Below are 21,887 nucleotides of genomic sequence, written 5' to 3' on the forward strand. Positions count from 1 at the left end.
TGTGTCTTTAAACAGTGAAGACGTGTTTTATTTTCATAGACAGTGGCAAACACTGTAGAGGCAGACAGAGGGGGGTTGTCTTTACATCCTTCACATTACAGATACGACAGAAGAAGAGGACATACAAAGGAGTCAAAGGGCTAAGGACATATAAAACATGAGCTGGAATTCACCATTTTATACAGACAAAGTCAAACGTTGTGCCTACAGATGCCCGGAGTGTGCAACTTGAGCTGTCAAACACCGACCGATGAGCACTTCAGAAGGATTCCAGTGTCTATAGCAAAAATTAAACTAACGGTAAAAAAGCAAACGTGTACAGTACAGCTGTAAGGAAGGCAATCTCAACAAACAGTTTTTAATCCTCGACAAGAATGCAAAACAACTAAATAAATTATGCATTGGCTTGTAAAGCATATTTCCCTGAGCAAAAGGGTCAATCAGCAGAAACACGCACTAAATTTACCCTTGAGCTTCACGCCGACATTTCCTCAGAGGGCACAGAAAGGTGCTAATGTTGAGAAAAAAAGTGCAGGTTCCTACATGGATCTTCAGTCGAAATAGTTCTAGCACATTAACGGGTCACTTCAGCCAATTACTGAACAAAACAAAACAAACTTATTAAATGCCAGTTAAATGTAGCCATCCACAATTATGTTCTTCTGCAACCACAATATGATGGCAGTGAATTTTATTTGGGATGGTCAAATTATGTGGTTAGATATTTTACCCACAGCTTTTGGTATGAAATGGGAGTTTTTGCTTCACCTCAACTGCACTGTGGTAACAGCAGGAATCTATTATTAATGCAATATGAATGGAGTCATTTGTATGCCACATTAGGAATTTTACAGTAGGTTACCACAAAAACATACAAATATACAGTAGTTTGGGCACCAGTGACTCGTCTTTGTAATCAGCAACAACACAGCCCATTAAATGCAAATCCAGGGAAACTGGTTTAAAGCGTTTAAAGTTCCGTTACTCGAAACAACTTGTCTTTTCAATATTCGCAGACGAAATTCAGTCGTTAAATTAAACATGAGGTACAACAGATTATGACAAAATGTCTTTCAATCAGTTCAAGCTGCAAATCAAGGAAAGAACAAAAGCTTCAGCATATGACTGAACGCATCAAAGCTCCAGCGTTTTTCTGTCTGTCTGTCTGTGAGGAGCAGAAATCAAAGTCACGGTTGAATTTTGCTGACATTTTGTGAGGGGATATATTTGATTTTGGTGACAATCCAGATACAGATTCCAGATTTTATTTAAAAAACGATGGTTAACCTTGTGACATAGAGGAGTGTATTGACACTGTAGGGAAACTGAGCCGCCTTGGTGGAGATGTGCACTCATTGAGTACTATTTTATCTTACACTGTAAAGGGCGAGATGCATTTCCCAACCTAACAATAGAAATACATTTTTCACAAGCTTTCGTGAGATAAATTAGTACATTTCAATTTCTTGTAAGTGAGTAGAATACATGTGTCAATAGTCAATAATAGACATCATATGAAATATGGCATTAGTATGTTGTTAGAGGACTGGGGAAGAAGTGCACCTGCCCTCAGTACTTATCCGACCCACCTCAGCCCTCATTTAGCGCTGGAGACGCTCTAGTCATCCACAGTGATGTTGCGGAACAAGTAGGCCATGGACTCTCCGTTGTGGATGCGGCGGATTGCCTCGGCCAGAATCATGCTGACGTCCACCGTCTTGATTTTGGGACACTGGAGCTTCTGTACTTCATGGGGCACAGTGTTTGTCACCACCACCTGAAAACCCAGTGAATATGGAGATTGTTGTTAGACTTAATGAGACAGTTTTGATTGTTTAAAAAAAAACATCAGACTAACTGAATTAAAAGCTTGGTTTTTGGTATCCACATCTTTCAGCTGGTTTGTGCATGAACGCTCACCAGCTTGAAGGCTTTTCAAAATATAATAGTACAAATTGCACATTGAATGACTGTAATTTGTCCACACAAATACACAGAGCTTGAGCAAATGTAGAAGAGGTAAAAGGTTCATAATCCACGTTGAGCTCTGACAATAAGGTATGTTTGCATTGATAACATTTAAGGAGATAACAGATTTGAATGTTGCGGCTGTATGCCTTGTCCATGTGTTGTAAATCATCTGAGACAGATAAAAACTGTGCCACTCAAAGGTTTAACACACATCAGTACCATGGACCTGCATCAGAAGGAGATCCAAGGCTTCTTTGGCTTTCCTGTTGACAGCCTGCGTGCCTCTCCTTTTTTTGATTCAGTACATCCAGGAAGAGGTGATAAGCATGTTCTAGCGTTAATTACAGGAATCTATGTCTCTGTAAAACCTCCTACGCACAAATTAGGTTGTTATGGATTCTAGGTTTCACTCAAGGGAGTAAATGAAAGTCATACATAAAGTAAACTCCTCACCTCGTCGATGGCAGATTCCTCTATGAGGCGTGGAGCGTCAGCAGAGAGTAAACCATGTGTGGCCATGATATAAATTTTATAGGCCCCTCTTTCTTTCAGGATCTCTGCAGCAGCAACAAAATCTCCGACATCATCTATAATGTCATCCTGGGAAAAGACAGAACAAAAAATAAGAAAAACACAACTGTTACCAAGACTCAACAATTAAACACATCCCCTCACTTCCTCTCCACCATGAGGTCTCTAACTAGTTGGCTTCCTACTTACCTGAATATGAAATGAAACAGGCAAACTCTTAGGAGCCTAAATTTGATTATATTGATGGAAGTTTACCCAATTCTTTCTTCTTTTCAGAAATGAATGGGACAAAAAGGAGGGCAGTTTTCCCGATTGCTATAGTTTGCAATCAACACTTAGTAATAGACAGGTACAATATTGGTAATATAATTTTGTTTCTGATGTAATTTGGCAAAAAAAATGTGAATACTGTGAGGAAGAATGAGGAGAATATGTTATTTACAGCTAACAGGATTATTATGAGAATTACTAAATGCTACATCAGTGTGACAATTCCACATGAAAATGTTAGTGAAAGAATATTGATACTAAGCATATTTTTCTCCGGCATGCACAAAACACATGTTAAGTTAAAAATGACCAAGCTATAACTTGGTGATTAATGTATTACACATTTATTATCACACTATTATACTGTATTGTTACTTTAATGTAATGATAGGTGTTATCATAGTATAAACATCAGGTCAGTGCAACTATTCAATGGTTATTTTACAGCAAAACCTAGATTATACACATGCATAAAATGTATTAGTCGCATAAAATCTTAGCTTTTCATATGTAACAAAGAGAGGTGGCTATTGCTAAATACAAGCTCATTTAAATGCTGTTGAAAACAGAATGAATGTTCAAGTTTAAGATAATAGAAAATATTACATAATGCACTCAATTTAAAATAAATGAAAACTACATAAAATGATTTTATTTCAAGGAGCACTGTCTAAAAGATTATCATATGTGCATTGACAACATTGTGCATTGACAACATTGTGCGTTTCACTGATGCATTTGCAGCATCTTACCACAATGATGGCAATTCTCCCTCCCACGTCTCCAACTACAGTAATGGGAGGTTTCTCCTTGGCCATCATTACTGAAAAGTGAAGCACAAGTGGTTACCTGTGAGACCACATGATGAAGGCGATGCGTATTACATTTGATATAATCGAAAAAAAGACTCGCTGTAGATTGGGTAAAATGGGTTTAGAAAATGTTTTGTGATTTAGGCAAATCGACACCCCCAAATCAGAAGGTTGTTATGGGATTATGTAACGTATTGGTACAAATTCAGTTATGAGTAATACAAGGCAATATCAATCATTTATAATTTGAATCAGAAGCCAGCATCTCTCCCCCCATTCTACCCTACCTAACCCGGGAAGATTACAGCGAAATGCTAAACTTAGTAGAGCACATGCCATGCAAAAACAAATCAAATGGCAGGGTTTTCTGCCCAGGATACCCAATCAGAAGGCAATGTCTCTAGACTGCATGGACACATACAACCTCAGGCCTGGGCTGTGGCAGGCACATGGCAGCAGTCTGCATATGAACCGAAAAGCACCAGACAGTCTCATTTCACACAGGACAACAGAGGCTGACAAGTGCTGATGAGGATTCCTTCATACACACTTGCCAATGTTCTGGGGGGGGGTCAGTCCTCAACTCGAACATCACTGCTGCCAACGACTACTTTTACATGCACACAATAATCAGACTACATCTCACGTTATTTACAGGAGATGCGGACGCAACAGCTCAAGTTTTTCAACCACACTACAAAGAAAATATACAGTTAAATTTGCCTTGTAAATATTTTTGGAGCAAGGTACAAATAAATTCTATTCACCCCTAGGTATTTTGGTAGCTCAACACAAATATACTACTCTACAAAAGGCACAAAAAACAGTTAAAAGGAACTAATATAATGAAACAACATGCTAATAACTGTGCCACCTTGTGACAGTCCATAATTGTACAATAATTGACTACGATCCACGTCTTTAACTGAAGAGCTGATGACAGGTTTTCAAACTGCATTTTGAGTATTGGTGTGCATGTAAACATGGTCATTCAGAGAGGATAAGGAAACAAACAACTGGTAAACAATCAGCCAGCGAAGCCGATTGTGAAGGAAAAAGTGTCAAGAAGCAGAGAAAGGAGGAGCATGCCTTGCAGAACACTGTGCTGAAATGCTGAATACCATGAGTCGCACAGCATCAGAACACCTGGCAGTGTCACAATCAGACTTCTAAAACAGCAAAAGCCCATTGTTAGCACTGCACACACTTCTCCAAATGATTACATGGTCTGTACAACTTGCTGAGATACCGTAACAAGCTACCAGAGAAATGTATTGTCAGATATCTTTAACATTAATTTAGGATGTCTACAATTGTTTCATTAATCCACATGTCTCCTATAGAATTGAATATGATGATGAATTTCATTAGTAAATTTTGACAACAGGATGGCGTTGCATTCAAGACACTACTAATTAAGCCTAATGCACTTCATATTATAGTTGATAGAATAGCTATCTGTACTCTAGCTATCTGAACTATAGCTTTGATTTGTGCGGTGTGAAATCTATGCTTAAAATGTTTCTGCCTCCCTTCATTAGATGTCAGGTTTCAAAAGCATGCTTCATTGTTACCATCACATGCATTGGCGACCAAAGGTTAATCAGGTATTTAGGAGCAGGTTCAATATGGATGCATTGTGTGTTGATTGGCAAGATGAGTCCAGATATACAAGTAAAACAAATTAAAATAACACAAAATAAATGTTTGGCATGGTTTTGGTTTGATTTGTGGATTTCAAAATAAAATCAAAACATCACATACAAAAGAGGGTTTTGGCCATCTTGTAAAACTGTCTGTCTGGAATCTTAGGAAGGTGCAGCAAATTTGAGTATTGCTTGTTTCAAATCTGTAAGAAGCCCATGGTGACAGACTGGCCTGGAGATGTTCTGTTTAGGCAGTTTTCACAAACTCCCCCTTGAGAATCCAGATGTATTTTCACAAGATGCAACACAAACCCTTTGATTTACACATGCATGAACTGAGGAATCATTAGAGGAGGAATCAATTTGTAGTCAAATGTAAGTTAAGTTTATGGCCGTACTTGGGAGCTCTATGCCAGGGAACGGGGCTTGTTGTTTGCCTGCTATTACCAACAAATAAACACCACGTTAACACAAATGCACAAGTATTTGACATGACAAACACATGATGCCGAGACTTGGAAAATCCTCTCTTTAGTCTCTTTAGACAGAAATTAAAAGGAAGGTCACATCAAACACAGCGTGTTAAATCTTAAAACAAAAAAGTCTTATTATGGTTGAAGCAATTTGTGAGTTGTTGTTGCAAAAGGAGGATTTTTTAAGTCAAGAGTAAGAATAAAACACAAGTACGATTATAAATACTTTTTAGCAAAAAATAAATTAAATTGTGAACACTGAAAGCAATTACTTTGTGGAGTCATTTGCCAATGACACAGTCATTTGATAGGTAATGACTCAACCATTTAGTGTACATTGCCTTACCAATAATTAACATTGCAAATATGAGCAAAACTACACGCCAGAGTTACGTTAGTATTTCAAAACAACAAAAAAATATTTCTTAAATAACGGTGTTTGCTGAGAAACAGGCAGGGAATATGAGTCAATTATTATTATGCACATCACTCTGTAAGTAAAGAGTTGCAGCTTGCTGTAGATGCAGCATGAGTCGAAGTAGTTTATCTGTGGGATTAAAACATGCAGTGACACAAAAATCAATTATTAGATAATGGTTGATGGTATGAGAGAGAAACAGCAGATTCAGCTCTACACAGGATTGCACATATAAGAGGCAGTACTTATAGTGTCAATGCACTGAAGTATTGACATATTAAACTTGACTTTCTTGCCAAATTCAACCAAGCTGTGACACATAAAAAGGAATCTGTGTGTAAGGAAACAATAAATAAGAATGTGTCACATAAAATCTATAAAGCGGTGGACCTATAAATCTGTAAAAAAAGAACCTGACACACGAAACAGCACTTTGCAAAAATGTGGGTTCTTACAAGGCAGTTCCAATCCTGTGTGTCCCGAGGTGTTGCGTACACATGGTGGCGAGTGTCTTCCATCAGCCATGTCAGATTCTGAACACTGCGCCTCACCGTGAATCACAGCAAGACCCAAACGCAGGCGCTCTGCATAGGACTGAGCCCTTAAAGGAGAAAACCAGAAAAAAAGGGTTAGGAAAGTCAAAATGCTGCAGTGAAATGAAATGAGGTAGACAGTTTTGGATAAATTTAATACATTTCACAACAGAAGATGAAATGTGTTGGGGGTCTTTGCCCATCACTTACCTTTTAGCTGCTGCTGGGGACTTTGCTACAATAATGGCATTTCGGTAATCAGGAATCTGACAGGATAAAGGAAAACGTGTCAATATTTGTGTGTAGGAGGTTTTACAGAGACATAAATTTTGTGTATTTAACACTAGAACATGCTTATCACCTCTTCCTGGATGTATTGAATCAAAAAAGGAGAGGCACGCAGGTTGTCAACAGGAAAGCCAAAGAAGCCTTGGATCTCCTTCTGATGCAGGTCCATGGTAATGATGTGTGTTAAACCTTTGGGTAAAAGACAGATGAGTGGCACAGTTTTTATCTGTGGAAAATAAACACATTTCCTCAAGCTCAATACTAGTGTTTACCTGCTTTAGCTAACATTGAAGCTAACAGCTTGCACACGATTGAGCCTCTCTTTCTCATCTTGCACTGCTTGCTGTAGGGGAAGTAAGGAATAACCCCAATGATGTTCTTTGCACAAGACGTCTTGAGGGCATAGGCCATGACCAGCAGCTCCATGATGGCTGTGTTGACATCTCTAGACATAGCAGAAACAGAGCAGATGCTCTTGTAACAGCAGTTTGTGATAAAATACGGTATGGACTTTTCTGAAAACGGCATGATTTTCTGTATTTACCTTGGTATTGTCTGGATGATGAAAATAGTTTGTCCACGAACAGATTCTTTAACATCCACTCTCGTCTCTGTACAGGTGGAACAAAATAAGACACAATGACTTCATTTAGAAAAGATACATATTAACGACCCTGTGATGGACTGGCGACCAGTCCAGGGTGTCTCCCACCTTTCACCCTATGTCAGCTGGGATTGCCAACAGCGCCCCTGTGACTCTCATATCGAGAATAAATAAGAAGGCAGATGGATGGATGGGTGGATGGGATATTAACGACACTTTTAAGTTTTAAGATCTCTTTAGATTAAATATTTTACTTCATCTGCTGAGTCTTTCATTTTTATTTCCACATTTCTTTCAAACTTTAGCAAATTTTATTTGACTAAAATATGCAGTGCGTGCAGATCTACAACTTGTAACAATGCAATGTTTACTTTAAGCATATACCCTACAGTGCTAGTATTCTCAAAGGCATCACTGGTAAAGGAATTTCTGGTCAAGTAACATTGTATCACAACTACTGAAGACACAGGGGTGTGAACAAATTAGAAAAGAAAAGAAACCACCAGGAGCAATGATCAATGTTTTTCTCGATTCAGTCCATTTTGATCAACAAAAAATTGCAGGAAAACAAGCAGAACCTCTGTGGAAGTAACAAAACATTTCTATCATGCCTTAACACCCTCCTCACCTCGGTTTGATTCCTGGTAGACCACGGACTTCCCCAGCTCAACTCCCAGCCTCCTAAAAAAAAACAAAAAATAAGAGCTACGACATAACCACTCAAAGCAGCAGCAGCAGCAGGAGAAGATGCAGTCACCTCTCCCTCAAACTGGTGCAGTGTCTATCAAACACAAACCCAGTGGTCACATATAAACACGTTATTTCACTATACCATAACATTATACATTATAATCCGCTGTGAATCAGTGACATATTTTTAAAGCTGCAAGGCACCTATCCTTTAAAGGGAAATGAAGTTAGATGGTATTTATTTATAAGTTTAAACGTCAGAGTGTTGTGTAAGAGGCTAAGTCATTAGCAGACAGTGGTGGTGGACAGTACATAGACACGATGCTTACTCTGTTATCTTCTTGGCTAGTTCAGTGCAGGCTACGGACGAGTTTGCGGAGAAGACGCGGTAACCACTTTTAGCGACATTCATCGTGGCTCTCCTGGTGTGACGGTCACCGACAGCAGCGTATGTGTAAGCGATTCTCCGCGTGCGTGCGACGTTGTCGTTAGCTTACCAGCTAGCCACCTGTGCCACACTAGCCTGTCCGTGACTGTGAGCGAGGCGAAAATAATACAAAACGAACCGCTGTGTGCGACACAAACTAAGCTACAGCATAGCCACAAAATAAACAAAATAAAAAATCCTTTTGTTCGTCAGTCAGCAGACGTATCCAGCGGTTCGACTGACACCTGTCACTCAGGTTGCACAGTTGTAGCCTAACAACTGTGTACACATATTGAGAGGTACGGTGTCCTCGTTGGGTCAACAACGCCGGCTGCACTTTTGCAGACCAAAACGGTCTCTGTCATGGATGGTCTCTGTGCGTAGAGTTAGAAATAGGACATTTGCACAGCAGCCATTTTGACAGGCCGCAATATTAAAATCACAATAGTAAAACAGAAAGATTAGCTGGGAATGCTGCTAATTGTCTGTATATTTTCTCTTCTGACAAATAATTTCCGGCAGACTGGACACCTGAGAGATGCAATGCTGCCCCCTACAGGAAAAATAAAAATGTTCTTCAAAAACCTTTCCTGTATATTTCTTTACGTTCTCAAAATAATAATCATGCCATTGTCTTTGTGCGTGAGGCAACTTTCCTGCCTTTGATCTGCCCTCACATAAGGGAGAACATTACAGGAAAAGGTTTATATATTTCGAAAACGTATAAATATGAGAGAACAAGAACAAGTGGAATGTTTTAATGAATGAATTGTTGAAACCAGCTTAAAATGTAGAAGGAGACAGAGACAGCAGATAATAAAAATAAAAATAAAATAAAATAAAACATAATCATTTTTTCTTTTAAATTTGATTTAGAACCGATTTGACTTTACCCAAGTGACGCTGTTGTTTGCTCGTAGTGAGAAGGCACCAAAAATATTGAAATCACCCTACCTGAGGTACAACAAAGCATAGTGTTTTCCCATAATATGACAATATGATATTGATTCTTTTTATAAAAAAGGTAAAAAATAGTGCAAGTTGCTTTGTGCTACAATAGCCAGGGACCTCCACTATGTGCTTTTATTATTTACAAATTCTGACATAACCTTAATCAGTCTGTATTGTATGATTATCACAGTGTGCACATTGCTGTAATATGTTGTAGTTGTAATTTATGATAAACTGACTCAAAATGTTGTGGTTGGAAACACAATGGGGCATGTTTTGGGCAAATAAAACATAAAAGGCTTCATTTTAACAGCAACAAATGATGACAAACTTTTAATATTCAGTTCTTGCTGAGGTTGAACGGTGCAAATGCCCCATATGGTAAAATCATCACCCTACTACCTAAAATGTCCCTTAAAACAACACAATTTTTGTTTGAATGTACTTAAATCCTAATGTTTAGGCTCGCCTTTGCCAGGATTACAGGTGACATGACCATATTTGTGGTGATGGTAATGACAACACGGTACAGATGATCAGCCCTGCACATTTTGTAGAGTCATATACTATTTATAATTAACTTTCTAAAATTAGTATTTGCAGCAGCGCCAGGAAAATAATACTACTCCAACTGTCCACTAGATGTCATAACTCATTAGCCCTGTAACTACTGAGTGGAGTGGAGACGTGTCCTTGGCAGTGCCACAGTGAGATCATGAGATCTTGAGTGTTCAAGATGTGACATTCTTCATGGGAGCGGCATTGCCATTTTGCTTTGATGTGTGTGAACAGTAGAAATAACCACAAGGCATTTTTTAAATGCATCTGGGCTCCTGTAGAAACATGCAAAAAAAACAACACATCATGTTGATCAACAATCATCGACCAAGACTCATTAATTCTCTGATACACAACAGTTGGATCATTGACACAACTGCTATGAGAAGCCCAATACATTAGCACTGACCTCAATATGGTGATCTTATTTTGTTGAACAAGGCCTGACTTAAACTAAATTATGACTTAATTCATCACTGGTTGCAAGATTGCTGGACTGGTGTTTAGGAAAGTAATGCAGCAGCTTGCAAGGTATTGTTTTGCTGAGATATCTGAGACATAGCAATCCCAGATGCGATAATGTAAGACTTTGTTTGTAGCATTGACAACCTCATCCCCAATGGTATATACTCTCCCAGACTGTGTCAATGTTTAACATGCGCGATTGTGCCACTGACACCTGCTGCACATTGTACTTCCTCAGTATACGACAGTAAATATCACCTCACTTGTTGTCTTTGGTATGTTATCGCACCTTTTTTTTTTTGCTCCTCCCACATGGGCTCACCTTTTACAGTTGACTCTCACCTTTTTGATTCACCAATCCCCCGTTTGCCTAGCCCACTTTGGAACTTGTGAGAGGATGTTTTTTCCGAGGTTTTCAGCTGTGACAACACAAGTGAGACTTGATTAAACCAATGATAAGAGCTGGCACCACAAAGGTGGGAAATGTGCTTGAAAGAGAGGTGTCTGTGCAAAAGGGAAAAGGGTAGTAAAAGGTAATAAAAGGCAATACAAGTAAAACTGATGAACACTGATATAATCTGAAGAGTAGAGCACACACAAATGACTACCATCAGTCCTATTTTTGATGGATGTCATGTTATACTTGATATTCAGTCATGAAATTGATCATTTTTGGTGGGAAATTAAATATCTTTACAGGTTAATCTCCTGAAATTGAGGCCAATGCTGACTCTTGAGGTAAAGGACAGAGTGTGCTGTTTCATCTTATTTTTAACACCATAATCCTGCATCCCATCCATGCTCACACACTGCACGTAGCACATATCTCACTTATGAAGGATTTGTTTCCCATCTCATCAAATCCCACTTTCAAAGGTGAGGTGGGAAGAGGGAGAAAGAAAGAGAGTGAGAGTGAGAGAGAGGGAGCGGAGAGAGTACAGAAGCTCCTCCTCATTCCCTGTGTGTGTTGCTTGTGTTTTCTCAGCCTGTTCTTCACTGACACTCTCACTCAGCTGAGTGAGATCCAGTGGTGTGGAGCAGAGAGTCTCAAACAGATTTTCTCGCTTTCTTCAGCAAGAAAGAAAAGGAAAAGGTAGAAATATTGTGTTTGTCTTGGGGGGGTGAAAGGACTCTTTTCAGCCCTGTCTTTAGCACATGCTCAGCTCTGCACAACTGTGTTCCTAGATGGAGAGGATGCAGGGAGAGGTGGATCTCCTGGAGCAACCAAGTCCCTTGAATGACAAGGAGAGGCTGATGATCCAGGATTCCTGGTCAAAAGTCTACGAGCACTGTGACGATGCTGGTGTGGCCATACTCGTCAGGTATTTCTTTCAGGTCTTTTGCTCTCCTGGTTTGTGTTTACATTTGTCTGTAGTAGCAAGAGTATTTTATTGTTACAGAAAAGAATAGGGGATGAGAGGTGAAAGGTGAAAGGTGCAATATATTCCAGCAACTATTCATATTCATGTGGTTGTGTATTTACTTAGAAGCTTGTTGTTGCTTAATCTATGTTAAATAATAAATTAAAAAAAATGAGTCACACAACGCTGTGTTTTTCTTATCTCTGCAACTTTAATTAGTTCACTCCTGATAAGGTTAAATTTACATGTTCATCCTCCTCAGTTGATACTTTTCTGTCACTCAAAACTTACTTTCCAGAAATACAGAGGTCAGGTGGGGTTATCCTCCCTTTTGAAGTGCAGTCAGTGCTTAACTGTTATAATCTTGTTGACTTTACGGGTTTCAAATAGGATAGTATTTACATTAACTCACCCTCGTTTCTGTGATTCTATTCATCAAAGAGGAAAGGCCAAGAATAAACTTCATAGCACAAATACATCCCTCATGAAACATGAGGGCGCTCCCTCCACTGGGCATGCTGTGTTTGGATGCCTGTACAAAGACCCAGGCAACGTACAGCAGCATGACTCCACCGCTCACAGTCAGACATTTACATCAACGTTCTTTTCTGAGAAAAAAAAGGAACGACAGAGTTTGTAGAATCGCCACTAAGTGTCTGCGGTTTCTCACAAATGTTCTTCTTCAGTTTATTGTATCCAATTAGGACGAGCATGCGAGCTTGCCACAGGATTCCTGCAGTTGTTATAAGTCACAGATGTTGTCTCACTTCAATGTTTACACTGAAATCCAAGCAGAGAAACTGCTGCCACTCAACCATCTGCAGAGATTTAGGGAACGGTTGAATGAAGGCGTTGACGGTCTTAACTCCATTCGCAGCATGACAAAGCATTGCCTTTATAATCCTTCATGAATACAAAGGTGACAAAAAACAAACAGAGCATAGACATGCAGAGTTGCTACCAAATGAAAGGCTTTAGCTGCAGCAAGTCATGTTCCTCCCAATATAAATATTTTGATACAAAAACGAATTAAATTCAAATTTACACATACTTTATGTTTCCACATTCCTTCACAAAGACCACGCAACCTTCAGGAATTTGAGGAATGAAGACTGATTGTTTTTGCTACAACAGCGCGTCCTGTCACTCTGCTGAACTTTGACATTGGCTCAAAAAATTCAGTTTTTATCTTGACAACAGATAAGAATGGAGTAAGAATCTAGTGACAAAATAAAATACTAATGAGGCTATTTATATGCAACCCAAGGTCATGCAATTACAAGAGAGCAAGAGTAAACAGCTCTTTTCCTCATTAATTTGCTTGCACTTGCAGAGGCCCTCAACCCGGCACTGGAAGGGTAAGACACAACCTCACATCCTCCTCCCTTTACAGGCGTTTAACTAGTCAGAAACAATGACTTTCTTTTTTTGTTGTTGTTGTTGCAGAAACAGAGGGAGATGAGACATTAAATAGCCAGCAACCAGTTGCTCTGGCCCTCTTCCCAGAGTGTAGGGGGGCATTGAGTTGTAAGGGTCTGGTTTCCTAATTCTTTGAGATACCACTGAGGGTCAAAGTGGGGAAAAAAAACAAGGAAAAACATCTTTGATGTTTCTGTCTGCTCTCAAAATAGCCAAAGTGTTAGTCATGTAAAACTCGAGAAATGGAAATAGATGCAATATGGCATGTTATCTGCCTTTGCAGTATTCATAATTGCAGCCAAAGCCATAGCGTAAAAGGAGAGGTGAGCGTTGTAGTGTGACTCAGCTGTCAAACCCTTTTTTTTTTTTTTTTTTTTTTAATCTCACCCTCTATAATTATCAAATTTCACCTTTTATTCGGCATCGTGGCACCATGCACGTACACAGGTTTGATTTCTGTGGCTTTACAGAAATCAAACCTGTAAAGGCACCTAGTAAACCCATCTTGTCCTGTACTTACTTTACAGGAAGTACAGGACAAGATGATTCCTGAGCCTTCGGTTCAAATGATTTTTTGTTTTACAGATTTATGACACATGATTGATGATGCAAGCCTAGAGGATTAACACAAAGATATTCGTGGGGTGGTAGTTGTTTAACCACTCTGACAGAAATGAGGGTGATGAGTCCTGCCACCACCTCCACAGTTAATTCCTCCCCTACACCTTGTAAGAATGTTGCCTCAATTACATTAGAACAAACAAAACAAACGCCTTGGTGGAAACATTCCTCATAAAATGTGATTACACATCTCGTCGGCTTTATTCGTTACAAAGAATATTAATAGACAAAAATATTATCATTATTAATATTGTTATTGTTTCTTTAGTCATTTTCCATTAATCACATTACTCCATTCATTTGTTTTTACTATAGGCTTGGGCCAACTTGTACAATAAACCCAGTTAAACAACCAAAATTTGCTTTATCAGATCCAAAGCTGATACATTTATGAAACAGAATTCCTCCCAGGCCCTATCACAGTCCAGACGACCTTTCGGAGAAACATCTGTTGGACATTTTATGTGATGGTGCAAGATTTACAGTTTTTCTTCAAAGTGAAATTTGTGCAAGTAACTACATCTATATAGGAAGACGTAATGCAGGTGCTTAACATGGTTGTCGTTGATCAATTCCTAAGCCAAAGATAAATAATAAGGGATTTCCACATTTAAAAGCTGCTGTTGTTTTTAACTTCTACATCGATATAAGAGACAGTTCTTTCTAGATTATCTTCAGAAATAAACAAAACACTCACCACACAGATCCTAGATAGTAGTTTAAAGCAAACACTTAAAGGGAAATGCGGGACAGTTCTGTTTACTCATGGTATCTGAAATAACAGGATCGCTTTGAGGGATGGAGCTGGTAAAGGCTGAAGGGCAATGAGATCAATGGAACCTCGCTGCAGCTGCTCATTCTCATCCTTGTCTTTTGACTGTAACTCTCCTCCTTCACAGGCTGTTTGTAAACTTCCCCTCATCCAAGCAGTTCTTCAGCCAGTTCAAGCAAATCGAGGAGCCGGAGGAGCTGGAGCGGAGTGCCCAGCTGAGGAAGCACGCTCGCAGGGTCATGAACGCTATCAACACGCTGGTGGAAAACCTCGATAACCCAGATACGATGGCCTCAGTGCTGCAGCAGGTGGGCAAGGCCCACGCTCTCCGACACAAGGTGGAGCCTGTGTACTTCAAGGTAAACTATGTGAAGAAATAAGACAAACACATGCCTGCACACTGGCTCTGAAGGAAGGAATGTCTGTGATTTTACAAACAAAGTTTCTAGTGTGAATGAATTAGTAAGAATTGGTAACCGTGAAAGTTTTAGCAAGAAGAAATTGAATAGACCAGGCACATCACAAGGCTATGACCATTTTTATATATAAAGTCTATGATGTAAACACTCTTTCACAACTCTCTCATCTGCACTGCCATTTCCTTTCCTCTCAGCTGAGTTTATCCAGAGCATTCAACATCATTAAGCTCCCAAACGTGAAACGCATGTCCAGTCGGTCGGCTGCAGAAACACGACTGACTTATTTTAAAGCTATGAAAACCATTTTTTTAAAACAGTTATACAGACATACTAATGTGTAGAAAATTACATTTCTGCCAATACGTCTTCTTAAATGTTACACGCTGGAACATTAATACTAAAAAGATGACTTCCAAACATAAATGTTTTGTCATCATATCAGATTCTGTAGTGGAATGAAAAAGAGGGAAGCACCACAACTGGGAGATGAAACATCTGTCACACAAACACGAATGTTGCAAGTCATACAAATCAGTTTGGTTTTTTTATTATTGTTTTTATAATCGTGGCCAATAGCTGAATCTGAGCTCCAGGCGATGTCATCGGCACAAGATGGCAGTGTCCATGTCCACTGTTAGACAACACTACACCGAGAGGTGCAGTCATTTCGTTAAACTTCACAGTCACAGTCACTGGTGCAGACAGGAGAGAGGTATCAGTCTTCTCATTTAAATATTGGCAAGACATTTGCTGATGCTAAATTTGCACACACACACTGCTTTTTGGCCGGAACTTCAAAGTGTCCTCATTAAATACTGAAGCTGTTTGTGTCTCATCCCAGATCCTGAGTGGCGTGATACTGGAAGTCTTGGCAGAAGTGTTTCCAGAGGTTGTGACAGCAGAGGTGGGCACTGCGTGGACCAAACTCTTGGCTACAGTCTACTCCAGGATCAAAACGGTCTATGAGGAGGTGGGCTGGCCTAAACTGTCAACTTCAACCGGGTGAACCATTTGGTCTGGCTTTATTGGACCATGTGCACTGAGAGACTGTCAGAATTTATTTTTTATTTGGCCAGAGCCTAATAAAAAAGAGCAATCGATTCACTGTATGTGGGAATACAGTTTGATGTCATCTGTGATAACAGTGGGATATGGAGCATATACAGTACACTTAAAGTTTATAAGCTTGCAAGGGACCAAACTGTTGAATGGAGGGGGAGAGAAAGAGAAAGAAAACACAAACATAAACCCAACAGTGGACAAGAGGTCACATTTGACTTGGATGTGCCTTCTCGTGAATGTGTTTAGAAACTGCCATGTACCGTAAATATAATTCTTTCTATATATTGTGTTGATTTTCTGATGCTGTCTTTGGAGTAAGTATCCACCTGTGTCCACCTTATGAGATATTAATACGTCTGAGACATTTTTACATTTTTCCTTTGTATCTGTACTCAAAGATATGTACTGAAAACAATATTTTGAAATAAAAGAGCAAAAATAACCCAAAGTCAAAGCCTGTTATTGCTGTATGTTTTGTTGTTTTGTTGTATGAGTGTCAACTCATGGACGTGTTGACAAAATTAGACCTTTTCGTTCTCTTGCTTGGTCTATCGCTCCCTTATTCTCTGCTTGAGTCAGCAGCACTGCTGCTAAAAGTCCCTATTTATACCCTCAGCTATTCTATTATATGCTCTCTTTTTATAATATATTGTCAGAACACTGTACATGGCCTGCAGGGATGTCATTATCAGGCCTACTATATTAAGAAGGAGTCGTGTGATTACTACAACCACAATTATTCAGCATTTCTCAAGTAATTGGTGTTATTCCGACACTGTAAAGGGTAATTTGTTTGGTATTACTGTTAACCCATGCTGTGAAGCAGCCACAAATACCACTTAAAGCCAGTTTCAGCAAGCCCTCTGACAAAGTCTTAACATTTTCTCCAGAAAAAAGACAACATCCAGATTTACTCGCAGTTCTGCGTCAATTTCATAGCGGTGGAGTGGTTTGCCTTCAGAAAAAAAACAGCACACACACACAGCAGGCTTTGTTTATCTCCTAGTCCTGCCAGTGAGCTCCAGCCCCCCTCCTTGATCCTCGTTAATCCTCCCAGCTAATCTCCTCAATCAGAGGTGGGAGCCAAGGGGAAGGACAAGAATAGTCAGATTATTTTACCACAATCTACCATTCAAGCCTGTCAATGGGAGGAAAAGTGTCAGTGAAGTGACCCACCAGGAGCACCAAGGCAGGAGATCCCTGGTGTAGGACCATGTGTACCACTATGATGGTCCTAACCAGCATTGCACTCATCCTGCGGCAGATGTTCTCCAACAAAGTCCAACCGTGAGTATTTTTGTCATTTTAAAGTTGAATTAATAATGAATAAAGAGTGCTCATAAATCTGCGCGCACACATGTAAATATACAGTAAATATTTGAAATCACTTCTTTGATTAGTTGAAGGTTGGCCTTGAGCAACAGTCTGTGGAGGGAGTGCAGTTTGCTACATGACAACAGAGTATTCCAGCTTTTTTAATGGAGAGATGAAGCAAGGGGCAAACATCAAGGCTCTTCAGTTCAAGTCTGCTAATTGACTCAAAGTGCAATGTTCTCAGCACTTCCCCTGCCCATTCCATTCACACAGCAATGACAAACAGTACCGTGTGGAGCACCACGGAGCGTGACAAACAGCACGCAATTATTAGCCAATATACACAAAAACCTTCTTGTTTTTCTTCACTAAACTGTTTAAAGCAAATTGAGATTTATTGATCATGACCAGGACTGTGTTGATAAAATATGTAGGATTCAGTACTTCAGTAAAATGCTGTGTATTGTCTGTCACAGTCAGAAAGAGACGACTGAGAAAGCCATGCCAAACATGAACAGCGGAGGAGTGGCAGAAATCCCAAAACAGCAACAGTGAGCATAACTTGGTAAGAAGACACTAACAAATCAAGTTGGGTCAAGTGAAAAAACAAAAGAAAAAAACAGCCCTGAGGGAGTTACTCAAGAGATTCTGTCTGTCTCCTTGGGGCAGACCAGGTCAAAAGGGCTGCAGTTCCCCTGAGCAAGGTACCCAACCCCCATTGCTCCCCAGGCGCTATACTCAGTGTGGCAGCCCACTGCTCCTATTTCTAGGATGGGTCAAATGCAGAGAAATAATTTCCCTAAGGGGATTAATAAAGTATAAGATTTAGATTTAGATTTAGATTTTAGATTTAGATGAGGCCAGAATAATGATGAATAACTGTAACTTGACTTCACCTGTAAATTGTTTTTTTCCTTCTGCAAAACTGCAGACTTATAGGTGTTCAAATTCCAATTTGGCTAATTAACTCTCATTTTCCTGTCAGTAAAACCCACAAAATATTTTAGTCAGAGTTGAAGATTAAATGTAGAATGCAGATGTGGATGCAACAGTGTTTTAAAGGGCAGTTTCACCCATTTTTGAAGAAAATGAATGAAGAGGGAACTTTAAATCATTATGATGCTGCTGTGTTTGTTTAATTGGACCAAATTTGTTGTGATCTATGATTTATTTTTTATTTTATGATCTTTTACTAATAAAACTTGACAGAAACAGTAGTGTAGGGCTTTTATTTTCAACAGGTGACTTTGACGTCGACTTTTTGTCAAGTTTAATTATTTTGTTCAATCCCAACATCCTCTGTTGTTGTGGGAACAAGACGTGACAAGACGAATGCAGCCGAAAGGAAATTACCTTCAACCTTCTAAGTTAAAAGACAACTTGCTCTACCACTTATCCATCAGTCAAGGCTTTGTGCTTTCTTTAAATTTGCTACAAACAGTATTTCCTTGAGAAAATATTCCCATGATAAGTATCAGGAAATGAATCTAATATTACATATAACGCTTGCTATGGAATTGAAGCATATAAATCGAAAATCTGACATCATCTCACTAAAAAAAAACAGGAAACTGTTGAGCTAAATTCATGATTAATCTCAGGGTTATTTTCTCAGACTTATAAAGATGCAGTTTACAGCAACTTGTCATTTTAGCAACAATCAAAAAAGGTGTTCTCTGACCATATATTTTACCTTGAACAATGCATATTCATTGCTAACACTTCCTTTTACAGCCCTTCAGTGGATATTTGGGTCAATGCATAATTCTTCCAACCTGTCTCTACAATAATAAAGCATGCATAATTGAATTGCACCGCACTGTAAAACTGCACATAAGCATTTCAGAAGTCAAACAGACACGACACATTTACAGTTTACATTTTTCTGGCATAAAATTTGACCTTGTCAGGACCAGTAGTCCATAAAACCTGGTCCTAATGAGGTAGAATCTCATTTTTAAAGTTAGACATTAACTGGCTATGGTAAAGGTTAAGGATAGCGTTTTTAATAACGCTGTCCGAAATAATGGAAGTCACTGCAGTGTCCTAAGAAGAATAGCTGTGCAAACATGTGTGTGCGTGTGTGTACCTGGTATTCCTTATGTTGTGGGGACCTACATCTGTTCACACAGTCACATTATGGGGACTTGTCTTCCTTATGGGGACAAAAATCAAATCCCCACAACGTACATTACTACATTTTAAGGTGAAGACATGTTTTAAAGTTAGGCTGATGTTAGGGTCAAGGTTAGGATTAGGCCAGTGGTAATTATGGCTAAGGTTAGATTCTTAGTCTCCAGGAAATAAATGGAATGAATGTCAATGCAATGTCCTCTGAAGTCACAGAAACCTGTGTATGTGTGAGTGTGTTTGTGTTGGTGGGATGGGGCTACAGAAGGGGCTCCAGACAAGGGGAGAAAGTAGAGCATGTTACAGAGGCACAGATGCATAAAAGAGCTATGCCTGGCCCACATTTAGCTTTTAAGTACTCCCTGCTACACTGTTAATACTAAATGATTCAGAGGCAGAGCAACAATCCATCAGCTCTTTGGAGGGTTATTATAAATACATTACTCCCCAACAACCACACCATTTAATGCTTTTGTGAAAGACACTTAATATGAAAGACACTTAATTAGCTGCTGGTCCCTGTCACTATGTGGAAATCTCATGCACTTTGCAGCACAATGATGCCAAACCTTTCTGTTGTGACCTGAAGACTTGGATGGCATGTTTGGCTTCATGTTGCATGTCAGGTTCCACTCCTCTTCTGCTGTGCGTGCAATACGTGACATAGACCTAAGTGGGCCAGGTGAAGTGTCTTACCTCAATAAATGGATAAATAAATGTGTATTCACTGGCAAACTTAAACATCAACAACTTTTTACGTGTTTTCTGTCCCTTGTTTTTCAGTTGCCGAAGAGATTTACCTCCGTGGACATGAAAGGAGAGATTTCCCGACATAGTTTTGTTGTGTTTTCTCATTGATCTGATATTGATTCATGTGCACTTAAGCAGCTTAAGTCAAGACTCTCACACCAGAGGTGAAAAAAAGTGGGCCAGAAAAACAGTGAGGCCCCACAGATGCTCTCACTGCTGGAACAAGCAAACTAAACAAACATACTTGGTTGGCAAATTCCAGCTTGGGTGATCATCATGATGACACAGCACTAGCTGTTTTGAGTTTACTACTTAAGCTATATTGTCATTGCTTAAGAACCATATTGTGAACTGCATGTTCTGTGCCTCCTCTTTTTTTCAAAAAAAAAAAACAGCCACAGTTTCTGTTTTTTTGTTTTGTTGATATGTTTTTCTTAAATTGACAAATGTTTTAGGGTAAGTTTGAGGACAGCTTTGAATTGATGTAGGGTACCTTGTCATATGTTGTCATGTCTTATTGTCCTCAGAGGGGAAGGTTATTGACCAAATGAAGCAGTGAAATGCATAACCATGTCTTCAAATGTAATACAGAACTTCCTTCATTCATTCACAGTATGAGTATTCTGATTATTCATTGATACGAACATTAATAAATGTACTAATGAATGAACAAGTCAGATGAACATTATTGTATTACAATTACAGCAGAAAAACATGTATTTTTCACCACAAATGTGTTGTTACCTGCCCCCAACATATCAGCTCACCTGGAAGTAAATAAAATACTTCTATGTAGAGACTTTTACTGGAATTATCGGCCTTTGTTATGTGATACGACGTTTACGAAATTGTTTCCAGTCTGACTGAAATGAGACATGCAGACGCCTTTTCTTTCTTTCTTTCTTTCTTTCTTTTTAATCCCTGAGTTGGTACAAATCATCACATGCATGAAAGTTTACACTTTGAATCAGATCAACAGATTAATTTTGCAATTTGTGCTTCTGCACAGCCTTTCGTGACAGCGTCTGAGTTCTGCACCAGTTCAGAGAAAGGGAATTAAAAACATTCATGTATGTACAGGTCAAATTCTTTAAATGGAGCTTACACGCTTGCTCTCCTTATTCAGACATAGGCAGCAAATACTTGTGAGAACACAGTGATAAATGGGGAGAAAATTCATGTGATGATTTTATGTAATCCCACCTCTTAAGGGAAGAGAAGACGAAACATCACCAGAAACAGTTGTATGATCCTGTATTTGAGGATGCGTTTCCTTGTTATCATTGTGCTAATTAAAAGTGTAGCATCAGGCTCAGACCTTACTGAATTACTCATGGGCTTCAGAGGATAAATTATTCAGCTCTTCAATTTTGCAGTTGCTGATTTGCTTTGACTGTTTCTC

At 39.2% G+C, this 21,887-nt stretch overlaps 2 protein-coding genes and 1 long non-coding RNA gene across 5 annotated transcripts; 2 read left to right on the forward strand and 1 right to left on the reverse strand.

Annotated features, from left to right (window-relative positions):
- LOC131475880 (phosphoribosyl pyrophosphate synthase-associated protein 1) lies at positions 1-9,256 on the reverse strand. Of its 2 annotated transcripts, XM_058654242.1 has the most exons (11): positions 8,566-9,256; positions 8,175-8,227; positions 7,487-7,553; positions 7,215-7,387; positions 7,016-7,131; positions 6,865-6,920; positions 6,577-6,722; positions 5,629-5,670; positions 3,525-3,595; positions 2,425-2,571; positions 1-1,777 (listed from the first exon to the last, which is right to left on the reverse strand). In XM_058654242.1, exons 1-11 carry the CDS (start codon positions 8,646-8,648, stop codon positions 1,619-1,621), a joined length of 1,113 nt encoding a protein of 370 aa, XP_058510225.1. In that variant the 5' UTR covers positions 8,649-9,256; the 3' UTR covers positions 1-1,618. The 2 variants fall into 2 exon arrangements, with proteins under 2 accessions (XP_058510225.1, XP_058510226.1); XM_058654243.1 differs by lacking the exon at positions 5,629-5,670 and having other exon boundaries at positions 8,566-9,254.
- A 2,366-nt stretch (positions 9,257-11,622) lies between these two features.
- On the forward strand, positions 11,623-16,745 carry LOC131475485 (cytoglobin-1-like). 2 transcript variants are annotated; one of them, XM_058653650.1, is made up of 4 exons: positions 11,623-11,730; positions 11,823-11,959; positions 14,938-15,169; positions 16,071-16,745. In XM_058653650.1, exons 2-4 carry the CDS (start codon positions 11,823-11,825, stop codon positions 16,233-16,235), a joined length of 534 nt encoding a protein of 177 aa, XP_058509633.1. In that variant the 5' UTR covers positions 11,623-11,730; the 3' UTR covers positions 16,236-16,745. The 2 variants fall into 2 exon arrangements, with proteins under 2 accessions (XP_058509633.1, XP_058509634.1); XM_058653651.1 differs by lacking the exon at positions 11,623-11,730 and having other exon boundaries at positions 11,737-11,959.
- A 651-nt stretch (positions 16,746-17,396) lies between these two features.
- On the forward strand, positions 17,397-21,330 carry LOC131475806 (uncharacterized). The gene is made up of 3 exons (XR_009242538.1): positions 17,397-17,578; positions 18,082-18,170; positions 20,519-21,330. It is a non-coding gene; the product is annotated as an uncharacterized LOC131475806 (long non-coding RNA).
- Positions 21,331-21,887: the final 557 nt, after the last annotated feature.

This window comes from Solea solea, chromosome 16 (genome assembly GCF_958295425.1).
Source record: "Solea solea chromosome 16, fSolSol10.1, whole genome shotgun sequence".
Lineage (NCBI taxonomy): Eukaryota > Metazoa > Chordata > Actinopteri > Pleuronectiformes > Soleidae > Solea > Solea solea.